The following is a 27,936-nucleotide window of genomic DNA, read 5'->3' on the forward strand; positions in this document are numbered from 1 at the left end:
AGATGTGGTAAGCTCCCTATGGGAGACCACATCCCAATCTCTATTGCTTTGGGCATTTCTTAATGAATTTTAACTTAATATCATATATAATACATGTGCATATATGTATTTACATACACACGTGTGTGGGTGTGGGGGGGGTCTTGTGCTCAGGCCTTATTCCTGGCTCTGAGCTTTGGGATCACTCTGGCAGGATTTGGGGGACCATTTGGGGTGCTGGGGATCAAACCCAGGTTCATCGTGTGTGAGGCAAGTGCATCACTCAGAGTACTATCTTTCCAACCCCTATTTTATGCATTTATGACATAACTTTTTCTTACATGGTTCATCAATGAGTTTTTTTCGACTTACAAGCGGCCAACATGGCCAACCCGAGTTCGATTCCTCTGCCCCTCTCGGAGAGCCCGGCAAGCTACCGAGAGTATTTCGCCTGCACGGCAGAGCCTGGCAAGCTTCCCGTGACGTATTCGATATGCCAGACACAGTAACAACAAAATCTCCGATGGAGACATTACTGGGTCCGCTCGAGCAAATCGATGAACTTGTCATAGTTCTCAAGAAATGGTCTAATATTTATTGAAACATATATGGGTCGGAGTGGGGAGGGAGTACAGCAATTAGGGCATATGCTTAACATGTGCCTGACCTGGTTTGGTTACCACATGACCCCCCCCAACATTGCGAGGTGTAGCCCTGGAGTCCCCCCAAGGACCATCAAGGTGGCCTGGGTAATCCCCAACACTGCAGGCCTTGAACAGCACCACATCCTTGGGACCCCCACACCCTATCCACAGATGAGTTTAAACCCCATTTGTTTAATATTAAACTTTACTGAGACTGAGAATAAGCTACTATGGCAAAGGGGACAAATACATACAGTTACATGTTTTATATGGGTCTTGGCCGTTGATGGGATTACACAGCGCCGGGTGCAGTTGGTGTGTGTAATGCCTACATACTTGAAGACGGGGGATCTGGGTGGAGGAGGCCCAGTCCCAATCTGAGCAGGCTTGGAGATCTATGCCCTGGGTCCCGCACACCTGGGTTCCTTCATGTGTGAAGCTCATCCGAACGTGTGTAGAGTGGTCTTAAGCATGGCTGTGGCTGGAACTGGAGGTCTTCAGCTGCCGGAGCTCTGCTCGGGGTGGGGAGGGAAACTCAACCCACCCTCCTCCAAGGGGTCCCAGTGAGGGCAGCCAGACGCAGAGGCAGGAGACTCTGAGCTGTTCTCTTCCGGGAGCTGGGTTTTTTAGTTGCTTGATTTTGGCCGTTGATGGGATTACACAGCGCTGGGGGCAGTTGGTGGGTGTAACACCTATGTACTGGAAGATGGGGGATCTGGGTGGAGGAGGCCCAGTCCCAATCCGAGCAGGCTTGGAGATCTACGCCCCGGGTCCCACATTCGCGGCCGCTCAACATCTTATTATCTAGTTCTTACTCTGGAGAACCCGGCAGGCTACCAAAAGTATCCTGCCCACGTGGCAGAGTCTGGCAAACTCCCCGTGGCGTATTCAGTATGCCAAAAACCAGTAACAGTGCTGGGTCTCATTCTCCTGACCCTGAAAGAGCCTTGAATGTGGCACTTTCTAAAATCTCAGGGCTAGGACGAAGGAGACATGACTGGTGCCTGCTCAAGGAAATCGATGAACAACAGGGGGACAGTGATACAGTGATGTTTTGTATGTATTGTAGTATATACATATATAGCACTGTAGCACTGTCCTCCTGTTGTTCATGGATTTGCTCAAGAGGGCACCAGTAATGTCTCCATTGTGAGACTTGTTGTTACTGTTTTTGGCATATCGAATACGCCACAGGGAGCTTGTCAGGCTCACTGTGCGGGCAGGATACTCTCAGTAGCTTGCCAGGCTCTCCGAGAGGGGTGGAGGAATCGAACCCAGGCAAACGCCCTACCCGCTGTGCTATTGCTCCAGCCTATATACATATGTTGTATATGTTGTATATGTTGCTCGAGCAGGCCTAGTAACATCTCCATTGTGAGACTTGTTGTTACTGCTTTTGGCATATCGAATACGTCATGGGTAGCTTGCCAGGCTTTGCCATGTGGGCGAAATACAGTTGGTAGCTTGCCTGGCTCCCTGAGAGGGGTGGAGGAATCCAACCCGGGTTGGCCAGTTTGGCCACGTGCAAGGCAAACGCCCTATCTGCTGTGCTATTGCTCTAGCCCACATATGTAATATGTGTAATATATTCTATACATATGTAACATGTATTGTTACATGTATAATAATGTACTGTATGTATTTATGTGTCTTATATGTTTTTCCCCCCTAAAATTGCTATACAGTTAAGAAAATGAAGAAGTTTACAAATTACTAAGTCAAAAGCCAAATATCTAAAATCAAAAGGACAATAAGAATATCGTGTAAAAGAGAATAGTCGGTGAAAAGGCTATTCAACATCTTTTAATCAGCCAAAGACAAAAATAGAACTATGTACATCTCAAATCAAAGTTATAGTTCAGTGCCAGTATGCACTTACTGGAATGACTAAAATAGGCGGATAGCGTAAGAAGGCTGGGTGAGGGCATAATGTGTTCTGCTGATTTGGAGAACTGGCAGCGGAACCATTCTCTGTGACTAAACCGTTTCCTCTAGAGTATACCACATATGTAGTCCGTGTCTCAAGATTCATAGTCAAGAATATTCATGGCAGTTCCCTTGTAACCTAACTAAAAATGAGTAGCTACTCAAATATTCAACAAAAATGAATGCTTAAATTGTTTTAATTTAAATTGTGTTAAAAACGGTGGAAGACCATGTGACAATGAGGAGGACAGACCACTCTTTACACTTAAATGGGTGAATTTCACAGGTAGAAAGTTGTCCGAAGGAAGAAAAATTCAGTACACACGGGAGATTTCACCTACAGAAAATTCAGAAATAAATAATGGGCTTTTTGGTCTCAGAATCTGGGTCTAGTTCTTTTTGGGTGGGGGTAGATACGAAGGATCCTGGTCCTGTGCCTTCACCTGGGTGTTGGTTACATGGATATGCTTATTTCAGACGTTATGTTTCACATACACGATTTGTATACTTTTCTGTACATAATGTTTGCTTTTTAAAAATGTATGAAAAGTAGGGGTAGGGCCTGGTGTGTAGTTGAGTGGTAGAATACGCACTTTACCTGTGTGAAGCCCTGAGTTCACACCATGGCACTGCACAACAAGCAAATAAACAACAAAGCCCCTCACTCCCAGCAAAAGTACTGGGGCAAAGTAGAACTATTGTAAATGGGGAGAAATCAGGGTAAGGTTGGTAATGTGCGGAATTATGTGTTGGTAATTTGTTTTGTTTTGTTTTTCTGCTTTTTGGGTCACACCCGGCAATGCTCAGGGGTTACTCCTGGCTTTGCACTCAGGAATCACTCCTGTCGGTGCCGGGGGACCTTATGGGGTGCTGGGAATCAAACCCGGGTGGCCGTGTGCAATGCAAGTGCCCTACCCGCTGTGCTATTGCTCCACTCCCGCGGGAGAATAAATTTAACATTCAGCAGAACTTTGAAACTTTTCTTTGGTGATTAGCGTTAAAAATCAATCCCCGTCCCCCTCTCCTAGTAGCGGGCAGCTGTGCTTAGTGGGACCTGAACCCTTATTAGCCCCACCCTGTGCCCTCGGGCTTCTCTCATCCTGCTGCAGGGCATACGGAGGGAATTGTTAACTGTGTAAATGAGTGGGAATGTAATGCAGACATCAACCAGTCTCCACTGACAAAAGCATCCACACAGAAGGCATAACTAATATCTCAGACAAGGACTTAATATCCCCATGGTGAGACACAACAGCTTTCACTCTATGGAAATAGTTTTTGATCGTTCCCTTAGCCTTTTAATGGGAGCAAGCAATATAAAATCAATTCTTGTGGGCCTGCGATGGGGGCAGGCCTGAGGGGTGGTGGGGAAATGGACGCAGGAGTGGAGGGAAGTGACAGTGGGGGAGGGATTGGGGCTGGAATCTGGAAGCCTGTAACAAATCATTGTAAATCACAGTGTTTAAATAAAGTGGGGCGGGGTTGTGGGAGGGGGTGATGTGGGGATTGTGGAAGTGAAGAGATGTTGCTTTCCTTTCTCTCCCTTCAAAGTGACAGTCTTGAGATAGGTTTCACCATTTTCTCGCTTTGTCTTCTGTTTCCGATGACTGGGCTGTCATACTACTCTTTCTTTGTTACTCTTCTCTGACGGTGAATCCTGCTCTTCAGTACGGCTTCCATGCATAACCCTTCTTATTCTGCTCACCCACCTGTAGCAAAGGGTGATCTTGTCTGAAATGCAGCAGTGCTGAGGCTGGAAAACCCTGGAACATGAAGCCACTGGTTTGCTTTAAAACCCAAGCTCTTTAATTTTAGCTCTGGGACTTCAGAAAATAACCTGTGCGTTTTAGTTTTTGTGTCTGTAAAATGTTAACTATAGATACAAACAGCATCCTTAAGGAATAAAGAAGATAAGCTCTAAACACATATGCTTGGAACAGAGAATTTACTAAGTGGCAGCTGTTGGTATTTCAAGTTTATAGGCTATTTTCCAACACTCCCTGAAGCATTTTTTCCCTGAGTCTAAAAATTCTTCAAAAGGCCAAGTTCTTGGGTCTTTATAAATAACCACCAAAAAGGACCCAAAAATTAATTTCTGCCGAACCCAGTATAAAGAAAACATGATTCCTGTGGAGACTTAAATGGACATGCGGGTGTTTCAGTGGTCGAAAGTAAATCTTTTATGTTAGACGATGCTTTGTTTTTAGAGACTCAACATTGCAGTGCAAAGGACCTTTTGCCAGTACTATATTGTCAAAAACCGAGATCAGTAGTAAACGTTATTAAGAGACAGAGGGAAACATTGGAAAACACAGAGAACACAGTACATAAACACCATTCACTTTTTTTTAAAAGTGATTTTGTTTTTTTAATTTATTTTTTTAGAGCATTACAAAGCCATTCATGATTGAATTTCAGTCATATAGTATTCCAACACCCATCCCTCCACCAGTGTATATTTCCCAGTACCAGTGTTCCTAGGTTCCCGCCCATCACCCCCTACCCCCTGCCTGCCTCTTTGGCAGGTGCTTTTCTCCCCTCTTTCTCTCTCTGTCTCTCTCTGTCTCTCTCTGTCTCTCTCTCTCTCTCTCTCTCTCTCTCTCTCTCTCTCTCTCTCGGGCATTGTGGGTTGCAATATTGATACTGAAAGGGTATCAAGAATATTCCTTACCTACTTTTAAACCTCAGATCTTGTTCAGTGTGATCATTCCCAGCTATTATTTTCATAGCGGTCTCTTCTCTATCTTACCTACCCTCAGCCCCGCACACACTTGTGGTTAGTTCCAACCATTGACCAATCCTTCTAACCCCTGTTTAACGTGGCCATGGATATTATTCTTTCACTATATATTTTTTTATATGCCACAAATAAATGCAGTCATTCTGTCTCTCTCCCTTTCCTTCTGACTCATTTCACTTAGCATGATCCTCTCCTTGTCCATCCATTTATAGGCAGATTTCATGACTTCATTTTTCCTAACAACTGCATGGTATTCCATTTTTTAGATGTGCCATAGTTTCTTTGTCCATTGTCTGTTTGGGGGCACTCAGGTTGTTTCCAGATTCTGGCTATGGTGAATAGTGTTGCAAAGAACATAAGATTGCAGATGGTGTTTCTGCTGTGTGTTTTTGGGCCCCCAGGATATATTCCCAGAAGTGGTATTGCTGGGTCAAACGGGAGCTCAATTTCTAGTTTTTTGAGAAAACGTCCATACTGTTTTCCAAAAAGGCTGGACTAGTCAGCATTCCCACCAACTGTGAAGAAGAGTCCCCTTCTCCCCACCTCCACGCAAACACCTATTGCATTTGCTCTTTTGGGTGTGTGCCAGTCTCTGTACACCATTAACTCTTAAAGTAACACTCATTTATAAATAGGAAATTTGATACTAGTTTTCCAAGACTATGTGTGTGTGTGGGGGGGGGGGGGGGTGGGGACTTTGTAGCAGTTCCTGGCCTTTACCCACTAGATGCCAGAAGTATCCATCTTCAGATATTGCCAAATGGACCCTGGGAGGCAAAATCATCCTTAGTTTAGAAGAGATATTCCCAAACTTACTCGGCCACTGCCCCCATTTCAAAAACAAAAAACAGAAAACAATTTCCAGCGGGGTCTCTCAGCACCCACCCTGGAAATCTGACTTCTTTAAGCGAACAGAGAAAAAACACCCCAAGTAGCACCAGGGGCTACTCCTACCCTCTCCTCCCCTGCCTTGCCCTATCATTCTGGGTCAGTGGGTACAGTATCCCTATTTTGAAGACGTTGCTTTAGAACCACTGACCTAAGCCTGGATTGGAATTCTAGCTCCGGGGCCTGTGTGTGAGATCAAACACCCTGCCCAACTTAACTCTTAAGTGAGATCATGTGTGTTAGTGGTTAGTGTAGCACCTGTCATATGTGATATTCAAGTACTGTCCTCTCGTTGTTCATTGATTTTGCTCGAGTGGGCCCAGTAACGTCTCCATCTTGAGACTTGTAGTTACTGTGTTTGGCATATCGAATAGATCACGGGTAGCTTGCCAGGCTTTGCCCTGCAGGCGAGATACTCTCAGTAGCTTGCCGGGCTCTCCGAAAAGGGCGGAGGAATCGAACCCGGCTTGGCCAGGCTGACTGTGCACAAGGCAAACGCCCTACCGCTGTGCTATATCGCTCCAGTCCAGCTCTCACATGGCGTGCACTAAATAATAGCAATTTACTTTGACAGTAAAAATCTATTTTTCTCTGTGTCTCTATGTCCTCTAGAAGTAAAATGCCCATCTTTGTGTCCCGTGGTCAGGTTGTTGCCCTTGTGGCTGTTGAACAGTAATTTCTCATCCCAGGCTTCAGGAGGCACAAGTCTGTCGTGAGAGCGTTGAGTCTGGTTTGCGTTCTCCCTGGCTTTGCAGTGATTTGCTTCTCTTCTTCTTGTGTTCTTGACCAAACTCTGCAGCCAGCAGTAGGGTATTTCATTTCATTTGAGTATCCTCCTACCATAGAATTGTATATAGCCCTGTCCTCCCATTGTTCATCGATTTGCTCGAGCGGGCCCAGTAACGTTTCCATTGTGAGACTTGTTGTTACTGTGTTTGGCATATTGAATACGTCACGGGGAGCTTGCCAGGCTCTTCCGTGCGGGCGAGATACTCTCAGTAGCTTCCAGGCTCTCTGAGAGGGGCGGAGGAATCGAACCCGGCTTGGCTCCGCAGGCAGCTTGCAAGACAAACGCCCTACCGCTGTGCTATCGCTCCAGCCCAGAATTGTATATGAAGTTCTTCATATGTTCGTACTCTCTTGAATTAGTCTCTGTGCTATAGACTAGTTCAGGCATACAGGAAATGGATGTATAGACATTAGAAAAAAACCAAGACTTTGTTTTTGTTTATTATTTCTTCTTAGTTTTTGATTTACGGTAATAATCACTAAGAATTATTTATTTGTTCTTTAGCTTTTCTTTTGCAAGTATGATTGTCTATTAATAGCCTGTAATTGCTATTACCTACATGATATTTACATTTGATGAAAGGGCCAGAGAGTTTAAAGGAATGAGCATATGCTTTGCTTGTGGGGGATCCAGATCTGTCCCCAGCACCACTCATCACATAAACCCCTGCTGGGAGAAACCGTCAACCTCACCCACCCAGTACCAAGCCAGAAATAGTCCTTCAGCTCTTCTATTTGTGACGCCCAGACCATAAATAAACAAATAAAATTTACTGGAATTCTGGGCAGGGGCCAGCCATATGGTTGGCAAGTACAAGGCCCTGAGTTGAGTCCTTGTCACTGCATATACCCTGGTGGCCTACAAGTGATGTCACTGGGACTACCCCCGACCCCCATGCTCATACAATTGGGCAAGGCCCCTAATTTAAAAGTACATAACCTGGACACTGAGAAAAGAATGAGAGATCAGGAAAGGAAACTCTCAGTATACTATCAGTATACAGGAAGACGTTCTAAGTACTTTTTATTGTTATCACCTAATTTACTCCTTGCAGCAATCTCTGCAAAGTAAGGACCATTATCCCTGTTTCGTAGGCAAGCCAGTTGTAGTTCATTTTATGTATTATGTAACTGGGGAATAAGAGCCCGAGTCTGAAGCCTCGACTTTCACTCCACAATCTGTTTGATTTTCTTATTACCATGTTACCTCCCTCAGATGAGGTGCATTCATCCGTCTTAAATTTCTTTGCAGACCATGTAGACTCAGGACCATAGGATAATAACATACATTGGAGCAGAAATGTCATTTTTCTATTGCCACATGTCTTTCTTACCGAGCCTTACCAGTTCTTTCCTAGCCCAGCTTCTCTTTATAGGAATAAGGAAAGCTTTTAATCTCAGTCATTTTTTTTCTCTACATGCATGACCCTTTAACAATTATTATATGTATATGTTTGAAAACAGCTGATGAAAGTAGCATGAATTAAAAATGGAGAGAGCTACATAGCCAGTAAGAAAAGCAGTCTCAAAACTGCCGTGTGTTCTGTTTGTTCTAAGGGTGGCTGAGTTAAAGATGTTTTCATATCTGTGGTTCCCTAAAACTCTTCTGTATTTGGTGTGATTTGTATTTTTAGCTGAGAGAAGAAAAGTTACAAGAGGAGAAAACCTCTGACGATCAAATCCACAAGCTGTTACCAGAGGACACAGAAACAGGGAAAAGGAAAATGGAGGAACAGAAGAAAAGGGAAGAGCCATTAGTACTGAAAACGAACTTGGAGCATGTAAGTGGATTTGCCTTTCGTTCGTCTGGGGGCCGTAACTGGTGGTACTCAGGGGCTAGTCTCCAAGTGGTGCTTGGAGAACTGTGCAGTGCTGGGAATGGAATCCAGACCTCCCACATGCAAAACAAGTACAGCCCTTCGAGTGCTCTCTCTCTCTCTTTCTTTCTCTCTCTCTCTCTCTCTCTCTCTCTCTCTCTCTCCCCTCCTCTTCTTCTCTCCCCTCTCTCTTTCTTTTTCCTCTCCCTCTTTCTTCTCTCTCTCTTCCATCCCCCCTCCCATGGACGTCTGATTTAAAATCAGCAAATCAGCAATTGGTCCAGATGATATGGCTCAGAAAAATTCATATTAAAGAACTGTGAGCCCAGTGGAGTCAGTGTCTGTGCATCTTCAGAGTAGTGAAGAACTAACTTAGCATCCAGATGAGAGATGGAGAGAGTGATTTTTGAGTGGAACATGAGATTTGTGTGGGAAGATTAAGGCAACAGTACTGGAAAACCTTGAATGAGAGAAAAAAAAATCTAATATATAACTTGGAGTGAATTTTACACATGTATATTATCGTCTTGACTTATGTGGTTATTTGACACTTAAGTTTAAATGTCAAATGCACCTCAACTAAATTTTCTTAAATCTTGACATTCTTAATCTTTTCCATCTTAAATCCTTAAGATTTCCTTCATCCTAAATACAAAATTTTACTTTTTATTTCTCCTAATTCTTTATAGTGCCCTAAGTACCAGAGTGCTTAGATATAAGGTAAATTCCCAAAATTAAGTTAGATACTTAGTTTAATAAACTTAACCTTTGTTGGGCATTATGTTTAAACTTCCAATTAGGCCAAATCTTGCCTGAACTTTTTTTCATTTCTTGTTTACAAGACAAATCGCTGCAAAAGATTGTAAGTGGTATATTTAACTTATGTAAGATGACACTTTTGGAGGATGCACCAATTACATTTAAATGAATAGTTATAATTGAGTTTTTTTTTCTTTAGTTTAGTAGTCAGATTAGGTTTGGCCTCTTCCATTGCTTGTTGTATGTGCTTATTATCTCTTTAGACGCATCTTTCAAATTATTTTTGTAATTTAGACATATTAGAATTTCAGGCTATCTTTTTTCTCATTTCACACTTTTATTTTATATAACAAAATATAAACTCTCCTGGTTTTGGCTTTGTTTTAAAAGTTTTATAGACACCATTATTGACAAAGTTGTTGATACTAGAGTTGTTTTATCTTTTTTTTTTTTTTTTTTGCTTTTTGGGTCACACCTGGCGATGCACAGGGGTTACTCCTGGCTCTGCACTCAGCAGTTACTCCTGGCGGTGCTCAGAGGACCATATGGGATGCTGGGAATCTAATCTGGGTCGGCTGCGTGCAAGGCAAACGCCCTACCCGCTGTGCTCTCTCTCCAGCCCCGATACTAGAGTTGTTTTAGGCATACAGTGTTTCAACACCAGTTCCACCAACAGTCTCCCTGACCCTCCACCAGTGTCCTCAGGTTCCCTGCACCCCCGCCCCCAGTTTGCCCCCTTGACAGGTATATATCAAATTTATCCCCTATTGTTTGTTCCAACAAAACAAATCACAATTAGACTTATCAGAAAATAAATGAACAAAAGTCAGTTCACAGTGACTAATTGCCATATAATTTTGACCTATGTAAATAAAGAAATTCAAGTTATTTAATACAATATAGTATACTGCCTATCATTTACACAACTAAGTTTTCAACTCTGGCATTTAAAATGTATTGCGTTGAATTTTATTTTGTATTTGGATCTTATTATGGTAACCATCTTCTCTGTCATAAATGAAGCTACCACCCGCCCCCACCTTGGCAGACATATCATAAATATATTTCATATTACTTGGTCCAAAAAGTCTTACAAGAATGGCAAATAAAATTATCAGAAAATAAATCAATAAAAGTCAGTTTGTGATGAGTAATTGCTATGTTTTCAATCTTTCTTAATCTAGTAAAGGACAACCATATGCACCATTACTGAGTGCCATACTCACTGCCACATGGTGGGAAGTGTCTTTTAAAGGAGCTCTTTTAACTCTTCTTGCAAAACTGGTTTCAAGTTTATGAATTCCCTAAGCTGTTGCCTGTTCTTGAGGCTCTGTGTAGTTCCTTCGGATCTGAATGATAATTAGTTGGAGAGAGCTTTCTTGGTGAGGTGTTCATCTCACTGTCTTTGTACTGTATGTCGCCATCATCTTCTGGCTCAAAGAATCGCATTTGATAGATCTGTTGTATATCTTATGGGTTTTCCTTTGAATGTAAGTTCTCTTTTTGATCTCGGTTCTTTCAGTTGTTTTGTCTCTCTTTGGATTTTGCCATTTTGAGTATAACGTGTCTTAGAGTTTTCCTGATTGGGTCTGTTTTCACTGGGACCCTTCAGGCCTCTTGGATCTAAGTGCTGTAATCCTGAACTCCGGGAATTTCTCATAGATGATTTCTTTAAATAACGTTTCTTCAACACATTTCTTTCCTGTTACTCAGGGACTCTGATAATTCCTATATTGTTCCCTTTAAACTCATCTCATAGTGCCCTGCTATGCTGTTCATTTTTTTTTTCAGGCTATTTTCCACCTTCTGCTGTTCTGCTTTCTTGCCTTGGAGCTCCTTGATCTGTGCTCAGCTTCTGTTTTTCTGCTGTTTAGTTTCTATTGACTTTTTTCGTTGTCACCTATCATGTTCTTTTCTGTTATTTTTGACAGTGATTTTTTTTTTTTTCATTTTGACTCTCCTACATTCTTGTGCTTTGCTGACTGGGAGTCAGCAGAGAGTTTGCTATAGCTTCTTTGAGCTCATCCCCATCGTGGTGTCGCTAAAAATACCACTGAGGATTTACTGGTGTTGTTTGAGTCTTCGGCGATACTATTTTTGCTCGTTGAGCTTGGTGGACTTCTTCATGTTTTCCCCATTGGTTTTCTAGTGTTCTTGCTGTGCTGTGGGTGAGTCTTTGTAGTTAATCTCCCTGGAAGATGCTAAGGGATTAAACTGGAGATCACATTGTCTTCTCCACCTGCCCTCACAGAATGACAGGAAGAGTAACTGTGGGCAGCCTGGAATTTGTTGTATAGATCCGTTGCACAGTAGCCTACATGACTGGGCATGTCAGGAACTGTGGTGTGGGTCCTTACTATAGTGCAGGCCAGGTATGGAGGCTGGGACCCACCTGGGAAGGAGGCGCTCTGCCTCCATTGGAGTCTGTCTCCCATGTGGAATAGGCCCAGTGATGTCAGACACAAGCAAGCCTCACCTGGCGGAGCAGCAGGCAGAAGGTCGATGAGGTTATCTTTTAATTCACCAAAATTGATAAAGCTTTACCATATATAAGACAAGTAATATAGAGTCGGGAAAAAAATCTCTGGAAAGAAAGAAGTCTTCCTTTTAAGCAGGTATTCAGAGGTGAAGCCAAGTTTACAACTTTGGCTTGGTTATTTTTTTGTGCTTCTTTGTGCTTTGATTTCTTTCTGCTTTTGGTTTACTCTTGACAAAAACATTTTCCTGAGTTTCAAAATTTGATATCACGTTTTAAAATTTTATCTATTGAGTCACCATGAATTCCAAAGTTACAGAGTTTTCATGATTGAGTTTCAGGCACCAGTCTCTCCCCGACACCAATCCCTCCCCTCTGCCATGGAATTTGATATTTCTTAAAGAGCACTTTCCGGGCTGGAGCGATAGCACAGCGGGGAGGGCGTTTGCCTTGCATGCAGCCAACATGGCTGACACAGGTTCGATTCCCAGCATCCCATAGGGTCCCCCGAGCACCGCCAGGAGCAATTCCTGAGTGCATGAGCCAGGAGTAACCCCTGAGCATCACCGGGTGTGACCCAAAAAGAAAAAAAAAAAAAAGCACTTTCCTTGGTGGTACTTTCTGATTCTTGTTAACATAATAGTAATTATTAGTTATTATTTTTTAAGAATTATGCTTTTAGCTTTCTAAAAGTTTTCATGATAATACAGTGAAAAACAGTTGTGTACTTTTAAAGCTCTATTAATTTGAGAACTACAAAAGAAAAAAATCCAGAAGACTGGAGAGTGTGGTGATACAGCTAAGGAATTCAGATAGAAAGGCAAGAATAAAATAACTGATAGACTTCCGCTGCAGTATTTTTCAACTAATAACCCCCTGTGGTCTGTGCTCTAGGCTCGAACAACTATGAGTCTGCCTATTTACCCCAACATCATTGTCCCCTAGGGGCCATGGCAAAAAATCCTCAGCGATCTCTCTTTTTGTACAAATTTGCCTTGACTGAGAGACCTGACCCTTTGCTTTGGTCCTTTGATTTAGCACTGCACTGTCCTCCCGTTGTTCATTGGTCCTTAGATTAAAAAAAAAAAAAGAAAAGAAAAAGAGCCTAATGTTTTTGGCTGTGCCAATCCAGGTTTCTCAGGAAATGATCTCTATTATTAATTGATGTCAAGATTAGGAAATGGCTTTAATTATTTTTACCTTGACATCATATTTGAAGCCGAAATCAATGGCATCAACTTATTTTAATCTTAAAAGGAACTAGGAACTGAAAATTCTCAAATTCATTTTTACTGATATTGGCCAGTTTCAAAAATTTTCTGTGCAAAATACATTGAGACCATCGTGTTGAAGCAAATACGAACACTTCATGTTTCAGATTTTAAAATTTTGACTTTTTTTTGGTTTGCTTTCAGTTTTTATTTATTTACTTTTTATTTATTTACTTTTTATTTATTTTTTTAGCTTTTGGGGTCACACCCAGCGATGCTCAGGGGTCACTCCTGGCTCTGCACTCAGGAATTACTCCTGACGGTGCTCAGGGGACCATACGGGATGCTGGCAAGGCAAACGCCCTCCCCGCTGTGCTATTGCTCCAGCCCCTGGTTTCAGTCTTTAAAATGGTTCTAATTTTTCTATAAAAAATGAGTTCTTGGTGTTGAACAAATAATTTCATTTAGCTTAGTTCAGGCACTGGAGCAATAGCACAGTGGGGAGGGCGTTTGCCTTGCACGCGGCCAACCCAGGTTTGATTCCTCTGCCCCCCTTGTAGAGCCTGGCAAGCTACCGAGAGTATCCTGCGCCCCAGCAAAGCCTGGAAAGCTACCCGTGACTTATTTGATATGCCAAAAACAGTGATAACAAATGTCACAATTTGTTGTGAGACGTTACTGGTGCACGTTGGAACAAATCTATGAACAGTGGGAGGACAGTGCTACAGCTTAGTTCAGAATACATTGAAAAATTTAGACCTGGGAGATGCTCAAGTGGTTTTTTTTTTTTTAAAGCTAGCATATGGATTATGTTTTACTGTTTCATATAAGGAATATATATATATATATATATATATTTGCTTTTTGGGTCACACTCGGCGATGCTCAGGGGTTACTCCTGGCTCATGCACTCAGGAATCACTCCTGGCGGTGCTCGGGGGACCATATGGGATGCTGGGAATCGAACCTGTGTCGGCCATGTTGACTGCATGCAAGGCAAACGCCCTACCCGCTGTGCTATCGCTCCAGCCCCGCATATAAGGAATATTTTGATTATCAGTGAGCCAGTTATTTTATTTTTGTGTCTCAAAATCTCAGTGACTCAAAATCTCAGTGACTCTCTACTTCATGGAGAATCAAATGAGAACTCTTTACTCCGCTATCCAGGTTCTTAATTTTATTTCAATTTATCCTTGCTTATCATATTCATTTTATCCTTGCTCACATGCCTGAACTCCAGGGAGCAGAACTGTTTGCTGGCCTCCAAATAAGTATTTTGTGCTTTTCTTCTTTGCTCTTGTATTTTCTTCTTACAAGGTGGACCCCGCTCACTGGTGGAAAGGGTGGTCTGTTTCAAAAGTGGTCACCTTTATAGATCTACAGAGATCCCTCCCTTCTTTCTCTGCTTCCAATTACCTTCTCACCCCTTTTCCGGCCTCTCCTCCCCCACTTTGTAACACTTTTTTGGTTTTGCTTTTGAGCCATACCCAACAGTGCTCAGGACTTATTTCTCATTCTTTGCGTAGGGATCAGTCCTGGAGGTGCTCAGCGGACCCTACATGGTGCTGGGGATTGATGCAGGTTTGGCTGCATATAAGGCAAGAGCCTTAACCTCTGTACTGTCTGTCTCTTGGCTCCACTTTGTAACTTTTAAGGAATTACTTTTTTTTTTTTGATTTGGTCTTGGGTCATGCCCAGTGATGCTCAGGACTCACTCTTGGCTCTGTGCTTATGGTGGGGCTCGGGGGACCATATGAGATGCTGGGGAGTGCACCCAGGTTGGCCGCATGCAAGGCAAACACCCCATCTGCTATACTTCTGCTCCAGCCTTGGGCTGTTTATTTTCCCTTACATTGTGGTCATTGTGTGTTAGTGTGTCTCTACTAAGTTTATAGATTTGTTTAGTATAGAAAATGTACTATTTTAAGATATCCTGTTTTATCTTAAACATCCCAAGTATTTGATTCATATTTATCAAGGTAAATTCAAATGAAGGAAGGAAAATATTTATTCTAGAAGCAGAAGGTTATTCATCTGCTGTTACTGTTTTCAGAATGAAAATAAAAGGCGTATGGTACTTTTAATTTATAGTATGTTATGTTTTGGCTAATACTATTTATGTGAATTATTGAAAACAAGTAGTAATAATAATCATACCAAGTATTAGAAAGTAAAATATTACTTGTTGGGGCTGGAGTGATAGCACAGCGGGTAGGGCGTTTGCCTTGCAAACGGCTGACCCGGGTTCGATACCCAGCATCCCCCTGAACATCGCCAGGAGTAATTCCTGAGTGCAGAGCCAGGAGTAACGCCTGTGCATTGCCGGGTGTGACCCAAAAAGCAAAAGAAAAAAAATATTACTTGTTATTCTACAACCCCAAGAAACATTTTTTTTTGTTTGTTTTTTGGGTCACACCTGGCGATGCTCAGGGGTTATTCCTGGCTCATGCACTCAGGAATTACTCCTGGCGGTGCTCGGGGGACCATATGGGATGCTGGGAATCGAACCAGGGTCGGCCATGTTGGCTGTGTACAAGGCAAACGCCCTACCCGCTATGCTATCACTCCAGCCCCCCCAAGAAACATTTTGGTCAACACCTGTCTAAACTTCTTTTTGAAGCACGTACATATACACACACATACTATTTTTTTAAAAAAATTTTCAAAGGCCCTCCCATTGATCATTGATTTGCTCCAGTGGGCCCAGTAACGTCTCCATTGGAGACTTTGTTGTTACTGTGTCTGGCATATCGAATACTCTCGGTAGCTTGCCGGGCTCTCCGAGAGGGGCGGAGGAATCGAACTCGGGTCGGCCATGTTGGCTGCGTGCAAGGCAAATGCCCTACCGCTGTGCTATCGCTCCAGCCCACATATATGTATTACTTATTTTGTTTTTTAGAAAATGTAAGTCACTGTGCATACTACTTCATTTTAACTTCTTTTATGGGGGAGTGGGCACACCCAGTAGTGCTCAGTGCTGATTCCTGGCTTTGCACTCAGGTCACTTCATTGGGGTTTGACTGACCACATGGGGTGCAGGAATCGAACCTGGATTGGCCAGATGCAAGACAGGCTCCCTACTTGCTGTACTATCTCTCTCGCCCCCTCATATCTTTTAAAATAAATTATATTGTATTATCTTTCTCTATCAATAAGTAATTCCTGCATCATTATTTAGTGGTCTCAATATTCTTTTGCTTTTTTTTTTGGGTTACACCCAGTGATGCACAGGGGTTACTCCTATTTCATGCACTTAGGTATTACTCCAGGCGGTGCTTGGGGGACCATATGGGTTACTGGGAATCAAACCCGGGTTGACTGCATGCATGCAAGGCAAATGCCCTATCCACTGTACTATCACTCAAGCCCAGTCTCAATATTCTTGATTGTAGAATTAATTTTTAAATAAATAAATAAATCTTTTGTTTTGCATTATTAAACCATTACTATGATGAAATACACTTGTCTCACAAATTCCTTAGAATATATTACTAGAGGTAAATGACCAGGTGAAAGGGTCCTTTTAGGACCTTTGATACTGGTGTACTGGTTTTGCCAATAGATTTCCAAAAGTCCACCAAGACTACCCAGAAGCACTAAACTACTTTGTACCCTTGCAATTAATGTTTCCTTGAAATATCTGGATATTAGCATGCTTTTGAAGTTTAAAGGCACATTAATTTACATATCACCTCAGGAATTTCATGGTGTATATGTTATGCCATTTTATTAATCCATAGTGTTATATATAAGCTTATTGTTAGCCTGGACTAAGAGTGGGAAGTAAATATTTTTCTATCTTATGTTTCTCAGCTTTCCAAAAGTAGAAAACTAGAGGCCAGAGAGGTTTCCATTTAAATAATTACTTATTTAAAATTACGTGAATTTACTTTTTAATGAGTAAAAGGAATGTGATGTACAACTAATTCACTTTTATTAAACGATTACTAGTATTTAAATTGATAAGGAATATTTTAAGTATTTACTATTTGTTTTTTAATGGACAGCTTTATTCTACTGGTGCATCATAATCTATGAGATAGATGGCATGTTCTTTATTCCAGATGAGGAAACTGAGACTCAGAAAGAGAAAGAAACTAATGCATTGTCAGTGGTGAGAGCTAGAATTTGAACATTTTTAATATAGTACTTTATTATTCCCAAAGAACTACATAAGTAGAAATTGTCATTGTTGATCCCCATTTGAGCCTGTTGATGTCAGATTTTTCTTTTTCACCAAGTTGAGCAAAGAATGTAGCATTGTAGCACTGTCCTCCCGTTGTTCATTGATTTGCTCCAGCAGGCACTAGTAATGTCTCCATTGTGAGACATGTCGTTACTGTTTTTGGCATATTGAATATGCCACAGGGAGCTTGCCAGGCTCTGCCCTGTGGGCGGGATACTCTCATTGAGCAGAGAATATCTTTTAAAAATTGATAATGGGTTAATGCTGTTCTCCACTTAGTGTCCATTGTACTTTTTACAGCTGGGTCCTTTAAGATTGATGCCCCATAAAATCCAAAGGTTTCTATGTTAATTGTAATCCTTCAGGTCTTAAAAGCTGACTCTCAGGAAGCATACCTTATTGTGTCTATGTGCCTATCAGCATACATTAGAGAATAGCAGCGCCTAAGGAGTCGGGGGGTGGGTACTCTGGGCTATAAGATGCTTTACATACTTATGTCTGACATACAAATTGACTGTCTCAATTTGACAGTCATTTAATTATTGCATAATTGACATTCATTAGGTTATTAGATATTGACCTCTTGCTCTCACAGAGTTTATTACCTGAGACAGAAGATATATATCCCCCACCCCCACAAAAGTTATAACTTGGTATAACAAAAATTATAACTTGGTATAAATAATTGCTAACCATAAAAGGAAAACTCACATTCAGTCTTGAGGCAGATCTTCACTACATGTTATATCTGAAACGCACCTGGAAAGGAAATTTGAAGCATAAGTTAAAAAAAAAAACTCAGAGACTCAAATATGTATCAACTACATGGAAAAAACTGGCTAAGGATATTTGAAAGCCCTTGCCAAAAAAAGTGGCATTAAAGATGACTCTGAAAGTGCAGTGAGTGTTTCATAGGTGGGGAATGTGGAAGGGGAATTTGAGTCAAAGGGATGAGCCTGTCCAAAGAATCAGTGCTCAGGAGACAGTGATGACCAGAAGTAGTTGGCTTGTACTAGAGCGCAGAGTTCTAGTACAGTTCTATGTGAGAACTGATGGCAGAAGCACTGTGAAAGAAGATTGGGTCCAGTTACTGAAGATTATTGCCTCATGCTGAGTATTTCCATTTGTACCCTGAAGTCATGAGCGCTTAAGCAGGAGAGTGATAGGATTTTCTCTATGTACTTGGTAGTATGGGTGGGATGGGTGGGCAGACAGGTGGGGAAAAGCGAGGCCATTATATAGATTTGTACAGTAGTGCAGCCAGAAGACCATGAGAATCGAAGGAGAGGTAATGGCGGTGAGTACAGATGGGACGAGAGATTTTGAGAGTAGCATGGAAACAATTTGGAGACAGGCAATCTCGAATTAAGTTCTAGTTTTATGTACTTATTAGCTCTTCAGTTCTCTACAAATGAGCCCTGGTGAGATGCAGTTGGCAGCTGTAAGAGAGTTGATGAAAGGGTATATGAAATACAATGTGTAGAAGAGTTAGGGTAATCAAAGCTTGTCCATGGTTTCAGGATGGCTCTGAAGGAAGGGATAGAGCCCCGCATGGCACTCAGGTTTCTAGCTGGGTTGATAAGTGTGGCTTGGAGAAGAGAAATGAGTTGATTTGGAAAATGTAGAGAATCGGAGATCAGTAGGGGGTGTCTAGGGTGGGATCTCCAGCAGGGAGCTGGAAGAAACATAGATAAGAACCAGAGAAGTGGTGTGTTAACAGATCTGCAGCGGTGGCCAGGGAGGCGACTCCATGGGAACCCCAAATGGACGCTATTGTCTCGCTTGTCTCCTGCCAGTGTCCTGCGCGTCTCTCAGATTCAGAGAACGAAGAACCTTCCCGAGGCAAGATGACACAGACACATCGCTCTGCGTTTGTTTCCAAGAACAGCTCCTACTCCTTAGCTTTCCTGGCAGGGTAAGAGACCAATACGCCATTCAGTCAGGATTCTTTCATTTGGGGTGTGAGACCAAAGGGACTGGGGTGCGAGAGTACTTGTTTCAGCTACTTTGGGGAGTGGCAGTGGGGGAAAGTGGTGCTAATGGGCTTTCAAATATGGATTACAGAGACAGGGATGATTTGAATGATTATTTTTTAATTTAATTGGGGGGAGCGGGGAGTTTGGGGTCCTACCCAGCTGTGCTTGGTGGTTACTCCTGGCAGTGTTTCTAGGAGGACCATGTGATACTAGTGATAAAACCTCGGACTCCCCCATGCAGAGTCTGCCCTTCCGCACTCTGAGCCCTGCCTGCATTCTTTTCTTGCGGGGGAAGAGTGTTGGAGCTACCCCAGGCAGAGCTCAGGGGCAACACCTGGCTTTGTGTTCAGGATTGACCTCTCAGGATGCTCAAATGCAGTGCCAGGGTGAAGACTATGACAGCCACAGGCAAGACAAGTGTCTTCGCTCCTGGACTGTGTGTCTGGATGATCCCAACCCCCATTCCTTAAAGAAAAGTAAAGGTTTAGAAAATGAAACAGAAAAGAAAAAGCCCCTGAGGGCCAGAGCAATAGTACAGTGGGTAGAGTGCTTACCTCTCATGCTTCGAACCCAGCATCCTATATGGGCCCCCTAACATCGCCTGGAGTACTTCCTGAGTACAGAACCAGGAGTAACCCTGGAGCAGCACCAGGTGTGACCCAAAAACAAAACAAAGCAAAAAATACAAAAAATAAAAACATGAAAATCCAAATATGAGACCTGAAATGAATCGCCCCAATTAATTAGAGTAGATATTTAGTAGGTGAATTACTTATGAGAAACTCTAATCTCCACCCTTATTGTTCATTCTTTCAAAGGGGACAGCATTCATTAGTATATTAAGCTCATTATTCTCATTTAGAAATGGCTAGCAAGAAACTTAGAAAATCCTTCTTTCAGAGCAAAAGAGAAAAGCCTTTATGGAAGAGAGTGCATTTGATTGTGTGTAGCTCTGTAATATTTGTTGTAAGATATCGTCTTTTTCTGCTCCTCAGCTCACTTCTTTTTTTGTTTCGTTTTGTTTTGTTTTGTTTTCTTTTGGGCCACACCCAGCGATGCCCAGGGCTTACTCCTGGCTTTGCCACTCAGGACTTAGCCCTGGTGGTGGCCCAGGGACCATATGGGATGCTGGGGGTTGGACCCAGTTGGCTGCATGCAGAGCAAGCACCCTAACCGCTATACTATTGATTCAGTCCCTCCTCTATTCAGTTTTGCCTTATCCTTTATCATTGAGCCACAATGAGACTGATTTATTGGAAAATAGTAATACTTTACTGTTAAGACATGTTTGTGATCAGCATTACACTTTTCTAGACTTCAGTATTCTTTTCTTCCAGCATCCAATGGTGGTCTGGGTTTTAGTTATTAGTAGAGTTATTGAAGCAATTGTATTTACTTGCTGGGTTATTTTTATAGGAAATTGTTAATGTCATGGAAACCTTAGTTTGGGAAATCTGGTATGTACTGTTGTATATTGCATCCCTTAATCTCCTTTTTGCTTAGTTTAGCATATATTGTTTTTCTTCTTGCAGCCGATTCCCTGTCACCTTTGAACCAGTCAGGCCTGGACAGGTTAGACCATTACCTTCACCTATGTCCCATGGAGTCAGTCACAAAGAATGAGACAAACACAATGACTTGTCCAAACAGCAGGGGTTGCCTGAACAGTCCCCTGCCAGATCTGTCTGACCTTTTCATTGAGCCGGGTGTTGCCTTCTCCTGGTCCTCATCATGAGGGCCATCCTTTACCATAACTCAGGAACAAGGCTGGGTGGGATATTTGCCTGGCTGTGGCCACTGGGTAAGGAACAATCAGCAGATCCCTTATTCTACAGCTGTGCCCTAGCAAGACGGTTCCTGCTGTCTGCAGCCACCTTCAATCTATCTAAACTTGTTTTACCTTGGGGACAGTCCACACCTTGTTTATACAGCAATGTGACTGTAAACCTAAAATAGTAAAATTTTAAAAATATGAGCTTTTTTCCATAATAAAAATTAGCACTGTTCATAGTTTGGGGATATTTTGTTATTTTTGTTTTATGCAGTGCTGGGGATAGAAAGTCTTAGGGTATTTTAAATGAATTTTTCCCCCTATCTGTTAAATAGCAACAAAAGTGTAGCTTTTCCCAATGTCTTTTCCTAAAGAGAATTCATATGTAAGCAATTAAAAAGGTTTTACAACTGTAATTAAATAAAATAAGTTTGGCATCTGTTTTACTTTTTTGCTCTATAAACAGTTCTTTCTTAAGCCCCAAAGCAAAGAAGTAAGAATGTATAGGCCTATTTTGGAGGGAATCCATGAGTAGTTTCTGGTTTTGAGTCTTGTCGGTAACTCAGTCCATTTTGGGGGGAGAATTCAGAGCAAAATGGACCTGTAATACTAGTAAGTTCTAGAAGCCTTTTGAAAATGTAACTTTTTAAAAAAGTAATAGTTGCTAACCAAAGGCCATTTCTGAGTTTTTAACACCAGGTGATTTTAAAACTTTTCACTAATATGTTAATCAAAACTTTTACTTGAGCCAAATGAGTGGGGGCTTTATTGAATGTCTTCTTAAAATTCTTCTAAATAGAATTTCTAGAAGTGACTGAAAGCAGTTTTAAAGGCTTGTTGCGGAAATACGACCAAGGCATGAAAATAAAAGGTGTGGAGGCAGTTAGAATGTTGAGTTAAAATCTGAGAAGTTAAATCTGATTGTGGGGATTCATCAAATACTGAGCACAAGGAATACAAGCTCTTGAAGGCAAGGAGGCTGTCCTGTCACTCAGATGTGTGTCTGTTCTTGTGCTTATTAGGTGGGGCAAAGGGAAGGGGGACTAGGAACAAATCAAGTGCATGAGCCTGATTATAGTTTGGGGACGATAGCATAAGAAGTTCTGCGGAACCGTCAGGAGAATGGCAGGCTTAAGCGGGATAAGTAACACATCTGCCATATTAAGGCAGCAGTATCCTGGTATTTTTCAGGGAGGCCTCCAGAGTGGTGAGAAATCGCATCAAGGGAACTAGTCTTTGCTTAGCGCTTCCTGCCACGTTGAGGACTTTCCTTATCTCATTTTATTTCGTGCTCGCATTAGGCCGGCAAGATTTGTCATGTTATTCCCATTTTATAGCTGAAGAAAATGGAGTTCTAAGAGGGCAAGCAGTTCACTCTCTTAGTTGCCTCCACCTGGGGATGGAATCAGAATTCGTTTCTCTCTCAGCACCAGACCTTTGCTCTCCCTACCCAAGCCTTGTCACAACCTTGGGACGAAAGGTCCTGTGCTTGGGTCTTGAAAAGATCTATGTTTGCTGTAGAGATTGCCTCCTTTTATTTAATAACTTATACTCTGCCTTGCTCTGGAAAAAGATATTAAGTTGTTATGGAGATTATAGAAGAAGGCTGGCCAGCGTCAGTGCTTACTGGACAGGGGCTGGACTCCTTCTGTGTCATGCCTCTGCTGACAGCTGTGGAGTCAGTGTTCCTGTACCTCAACAAAGGAATTCTAGTAGATGTTCAGAAGTGACAACGTGGTAGAGGCAGAAGGGAAATCAGTGGTTGCTTAGAGCTGGAGAAGAGAGATTCTGGAGTGATAGCCAAAATCTGTGAGGCTTCTCTCTGGGGGTTATGGAAATGTTCTAACATTGATTGTTCTGAGCCTGATCAAGGTGAATATACTAGAACTTATTAAACTGTACAGCTATTAAAAGGGAATAACAATGTACACAGGCAGATAACCCCGATCCTCAGTACGGAAGGGTAGGATTGTAACGAAATCTCACTCATCTTGAGGATGCACAGATGGCCAGAACTTGGCTTCAAGAAGCTGCTTGTTTCATTTCGAGGTGAGGGATGGGGGTCTTTCAGCCTAGGTGTTGGGAGGAAGGGGGCCTCTCCAGCCTTTGGCTTCCTGATGTGAGGGCCTTAGCTGTGCCATACCAGGAGGGTTGGGTTAAAAATCTGAGGAGGTGAGGGACAACGTGATGAGCGCGCTGTTGGGAACATGAGCAGTGCTGTGTTTTAGAGTGTGAGTTGCCATTCGGAAACCCTCAGAGCAGTGTTTCATAAGCATTCAGCCTTCTCGCTTTCCAGCTGTGTGTTGATACTGGCTGCTCCTTATTTTCTTTGTTTTAAAGTCAGGCTAGTTGTGGTTGTGGATATTTTTAGCCAACTAGACATCCCAGAAACCATCTGGTTTTCTTGGCAGTGGAAATTTTCAGCCAGTTTCTTTTCAGATAATTCTGCTTTCTCTTGTTTATGCCTTTATTATATGTTTGGAAGAGAGATCTTCCCTAGGCATTCTGGGTCTGATCTGTGGCAAAATAGAGTTAAATGTGAGATCAGCTGTGTTCAAAGGAGCATCAAATGCAGTTTTAAATCTTGGTGTCGGCTTGGTCACCCTGGAGAGAGGACCTTCCTCATATTTTATACATTGAAGACAATTGTCCATTCATCATAGGATTTTGTTGTGACTTCAGTATATTTGAAACACTTAGCACAGTGTTGGTGTCTAGTTTTTCTGCCAAATGCTAAATAATAGATTCCTGCTTAATGCTGAAATTTTCTTTCTGCTTTTAAGGAAGACAGAGGCATTCCTACATATTTCAGGGTAGGGATTTGGACCACACTCAACAGTGCTCTGGGCTCACTCCTGGCTCTGTGCTCAGGGATCACTCCTGGTGATGCTTAGAGGTCCATATGAGGTGCCAAGGATTGAAATGGGACCAGGTGAGTGCCAGGCAAGTGCTTCTACTCCTGCACAATATCTCCTGCCCCGCCTGTATATTTTAGGAGGGAAATTGAATATATTCACTGTATTCCAGGCACTGTGTTAGTTGGGGGATATAGAAATGGATGTGTACAGGAGTTGTGTTCCCTGGTTCTTTACCGGACCCTTTCACCCCAAAGAACACTGTCATCCTCACTGTTCTCAACCCTTCTCAGCATTTTGAAGCCTCTTGTCCTAACACAATGGTATAATAATAGTAATAACTTACTGCAAATGAGCTGTAAGCAGAGAGGCCATATTATAGTTGTTAACTTACCTGAAAAGTTAATGACTTTCTCTCTTCTGTGTTGAAAGATTTGTCACTGCCAAACTAATAAGTAGGACATTGGGAGAAATTGATGTGCTATGTTCCTTCTTTTTTTTTTTTTTTTGCATCACACCCAGTGATGCACAGAGTGCTCTTGACTTTGCACTCAGGAATTACTCCTGGTGGTGCTTGGGGGCCATATGGCATGCTGGAAATCAAACCCAGGTCAGCTGCATGCAAGGCAAACGTCCTACTTGCTGTACTATCACTCCAGCCCTGTATGCTAAGGTTTTCTGAGCCTTTCTGTAAGCCTTGTAAAAATAATAAAATTACTCAATTCCAAAAAACAATAATAATAGTAACATGCATATTATATCATGTTTTTTGTGATATTTCCATATTAATGGTTTTTGTGACAATTTCTTAGTGTTACAATAGTAACATAAAGGATTATAGTTACACAGGAGTTGAGTTTTTGAGAGCTATTGATTGAAATTGAGCTGATATTTGAAATTCATTATAAATAAATAAAGATGCTTATTGTAATTCTGAGGGCAGTCACCAGGGAAATAAATGTGTATAGTGAAAAAAAAATACAGACTGGGTAAAAATCATACTGTATGATAATTGCATTTAGGTTCTAAAGAAAAGAACCTGCAGAGCAGTTGGAGCGATAGCACAGCTGGTAGAGTGTTTGCCTTGCACGCAGCTGACCCAGGTTCAATTCCCAGCATCCCATATGGTCCCCTAAGCACCGCCAGGAGTAATTCCTGAGTGCAGACCCAGGAGTAACCCCTGTGCATAACCAGAAAAGAAAAGAACCTGCAGAGAAATCTATGCAGTGTATAATTTGTTCATATTAGCTTGTATTTGAGGAAAGAAGTTTTCATATATCACTTAAATCTTTTACTTGTCAATTGAAATTCCTCCAAATACAGATTTGTTGGAAAACCATGGCATGTGCAGTGAAAAAGTAAAACTCCCACAGCTTTTGTAGGAAATAACTTCAAAATACTTAAATAACTCAGTTTACATGAGTGTAGTTAAGAATTAAACTTGTTGACCTTAACATAACTGTTACACCTAAAATAAACTTTTGTGATATTTTGGTAGCCAAAAAAAAAAGAAGAAGAAATAATATGGGAATAAAATTGTTATACTTGGAAATGTGTAAAGCAAAAGAAGGCAGTGATGGAGAAACAGGAAAGTAAAGTACAGAGTGTATAGAAAACAAATAGTAAAATAACAGAAGCCCACCCTTAAGTATAAATGAACTAAACTCAAAGGAACTGGCGGAATGAATTTTAACTAGGATGCAAGGGACTGGAGAGAAAGTGCAGGGGTGAAGCACTTGCTTTGCATGCAGCTGATCCTGATTTGATTCCTGGTACTGCGTGTGGACGGACCCCCAGGCACTGCCGAGAGAAAGAGTGATCCCTGAGCACAGAGACAGGGGTAAGCCTGGAGTGCTGGTATTTGTGTCCCCCAAACCAAAATTAATAAAATATGATTCAGATATATTCTGAACTCATCTTAGATCCAAATACATAAGAAAGTTGAAAGTGAAAGGTTAGAAAAAAATGTTTAATGAAAAGAGTGACCAAAACAGTAGCTATACTTTACTTGTATTAAACAACATAGACTCAGAGACATCAATTGCTACAAGAGGCAGGGAGGGACATTGTATGACGATATAAGGATCAATTCATTTTTAAAAAGACCCTGAGCGAGGCTAGAGCAATAGCACAGCGGGTAGGGCATTTGTCTTACACGCAACCAACCCAGGTTCAAATCCCAGCATTCCATATGGTCCCCTGAGCACCAGCAGGAGTAATTCCTGAGTGCAAAGCCAGGAGTAACCCCTGTGCATCGCCGGGTGTGACCCAAAAAGGGGGAAAAAAAACAGACACTGAGCTTCGGGGCCAAGGTTTTCAGCTGTGATTCCCCAGGCAGAGCAAGTGTCAGAATGTGAATGAGTGCCCAGAGTCCCCGATTATGCAGGGCATTGCAAAAGAGGCTTGGTTCTCTCATCTCTCCCTCACAGTATTGGATCCACTACCAAAGGGAAGGAAGAGGCTGGGGTGATGGCAGCTAGAACTCTGAGAGGATGTTCAGGGGTGCACATCCTCTGAACTGATAGTTTGCATTAATAAGTAGGGTGGAGACTAGGGAGACAGCCCAAAGCCTAGTATGTGCACTTTGCATGTTGCAGTGCTGGGTTTTAGCCCTGGTACTGGCCCTGGGTTTTAGCCCTGGCACTGCATGGTCTCCTAACTGAGTGACCCTCATGCACCATGCTGGGAGTCTCTCCTGATCACTGCCAACTGTGTCCCCAGACTTCCTCCCCTGTGAAAGAACAATACCTGGGCACCAATGGTGTGGTGCTGCTGGTGGCAGAGAGCAGGTTGGCAGATGGCTTCTGAGCACATGTAGGAATCTGGTAAGAATCTGCAGGCCAAGGAGAGACCATAGGCTTGAGCATCAGCACAAGCTTGGACAGAACTGAAAAAAGCGAAGAGGCTCCGTTAGTGTGTTGAAGGATCAAGAGAAGGCATGCAAGATTAAGAATTCTTCCCCAAAGCTCAGATAGAGAAGGAAGCACCAAATAAAGGATGTTGGGAGGATCCTCCCAGGATGGGAGATGCATTCAGAAAGTAGATTATAGACGGGACATGATTGTCACCCATTGCCTCTTTTGCAAACCACAACACCCAATAAGAGAGAGAGAACAAAAGGGAATGCCCTGCCACAGAAGCAGGGTGGGATGGGGGTGGGGATAAAGATGTGGGAGGGATACTGGGATCCGTGGTGGTGGGAAATGGGCACTGGTGGAGGGATGGGTATTTGATCATTGTATAATTGAAACCCAAGCACAAAAAATTTGTAAGTCTGCAACTGTACCTCATGATGTCTCACTAATAAAAATTAAAAAAAAAAAATTCTTCCCCAAGAGGCCACAAGCAGCAAAGAGCACGGGCTCTGTATAGAAGGTCTAGAAGGATCTATGAGTACCTCCCAAGGTTGAAAGGAAGTATTTTTCTACCAAAAGGCAGTAAACTTTTACCTTTTCTTTTTTTAACTTTTTTCTTACGTTTCTTATAAGCTACATTTCCACGTCTAGTGGGATGAGCTTTCATAGACATCTCCATCATGTCAGGAGTTGCACTGTTTGGGAATTGTCTCTTAGAAGCATTTTTATCTTCTTACATTGTGTAACATTCCTGCAACATCCTGACCCATTAGTGCTTCTGATGTACTTCTGCATGGAGTTCCTTGCTTTCTTAAGCACTGGGAATTATTTGATACTGTGAGGGATAGATAAGCTTTCGTCCTTAATACCCCAAAACTTTACCCCCCTCCCCCCACACACACACACACTTTATTTCTAGCAATGGCAATAGCTCTGGAAGGTCCTACATTCAAATAGCTGATGAATAGCAGTTAGGACAAACATGGGACCAGTATGACAATAATAGTTGGAAAGTTTGAAAGGATCACTTGGAACTGTAAGTGAGAAGTGAAAGTAGGTAAGGG

The 27,936-nt window shown here is 42.2% G+C and overlaps 1 protein-coding gene across 1 annotated transcript in view; it reads left to right on the forward strand.

Annotated features, from left to right (window-relative positions):
• Positions 1-27,936, forward strand: part of RNF169 (ring finger protein 169) — an 83,210-nt gene that overhangs the window by 43,978 nt on the left and 11,296 nt on the right. The window contains exons 3-4 of the mRNA XM_056116428.1: positions 8,601-8,747; positions 19,212-19,330. Coding sequence (XP_055972403.1) covers positions 8,601-8,747; positions 19,212-19,330 — 266 coding nt within the window. The remainder of the gene's footprint in view (positions 1-8,600; positions 8,748-19,211; positions 19,331-27,936) is intronic.

The sequence above is a fragment of the Sorex fumeus genome, unplaced genomic scaffold (genome assembly GCF_029834395.1).
Source record: "Sorex fumeus unplaced genomic scaffold, SorFum_2.1 ptg000030l, whole genome shotgun sequence".
NCBI lineage: Eukaryota > Metazoa > Chordata > Mammalia > Eulipotyphla > Soricidae > Sorex > Sorex fumeus.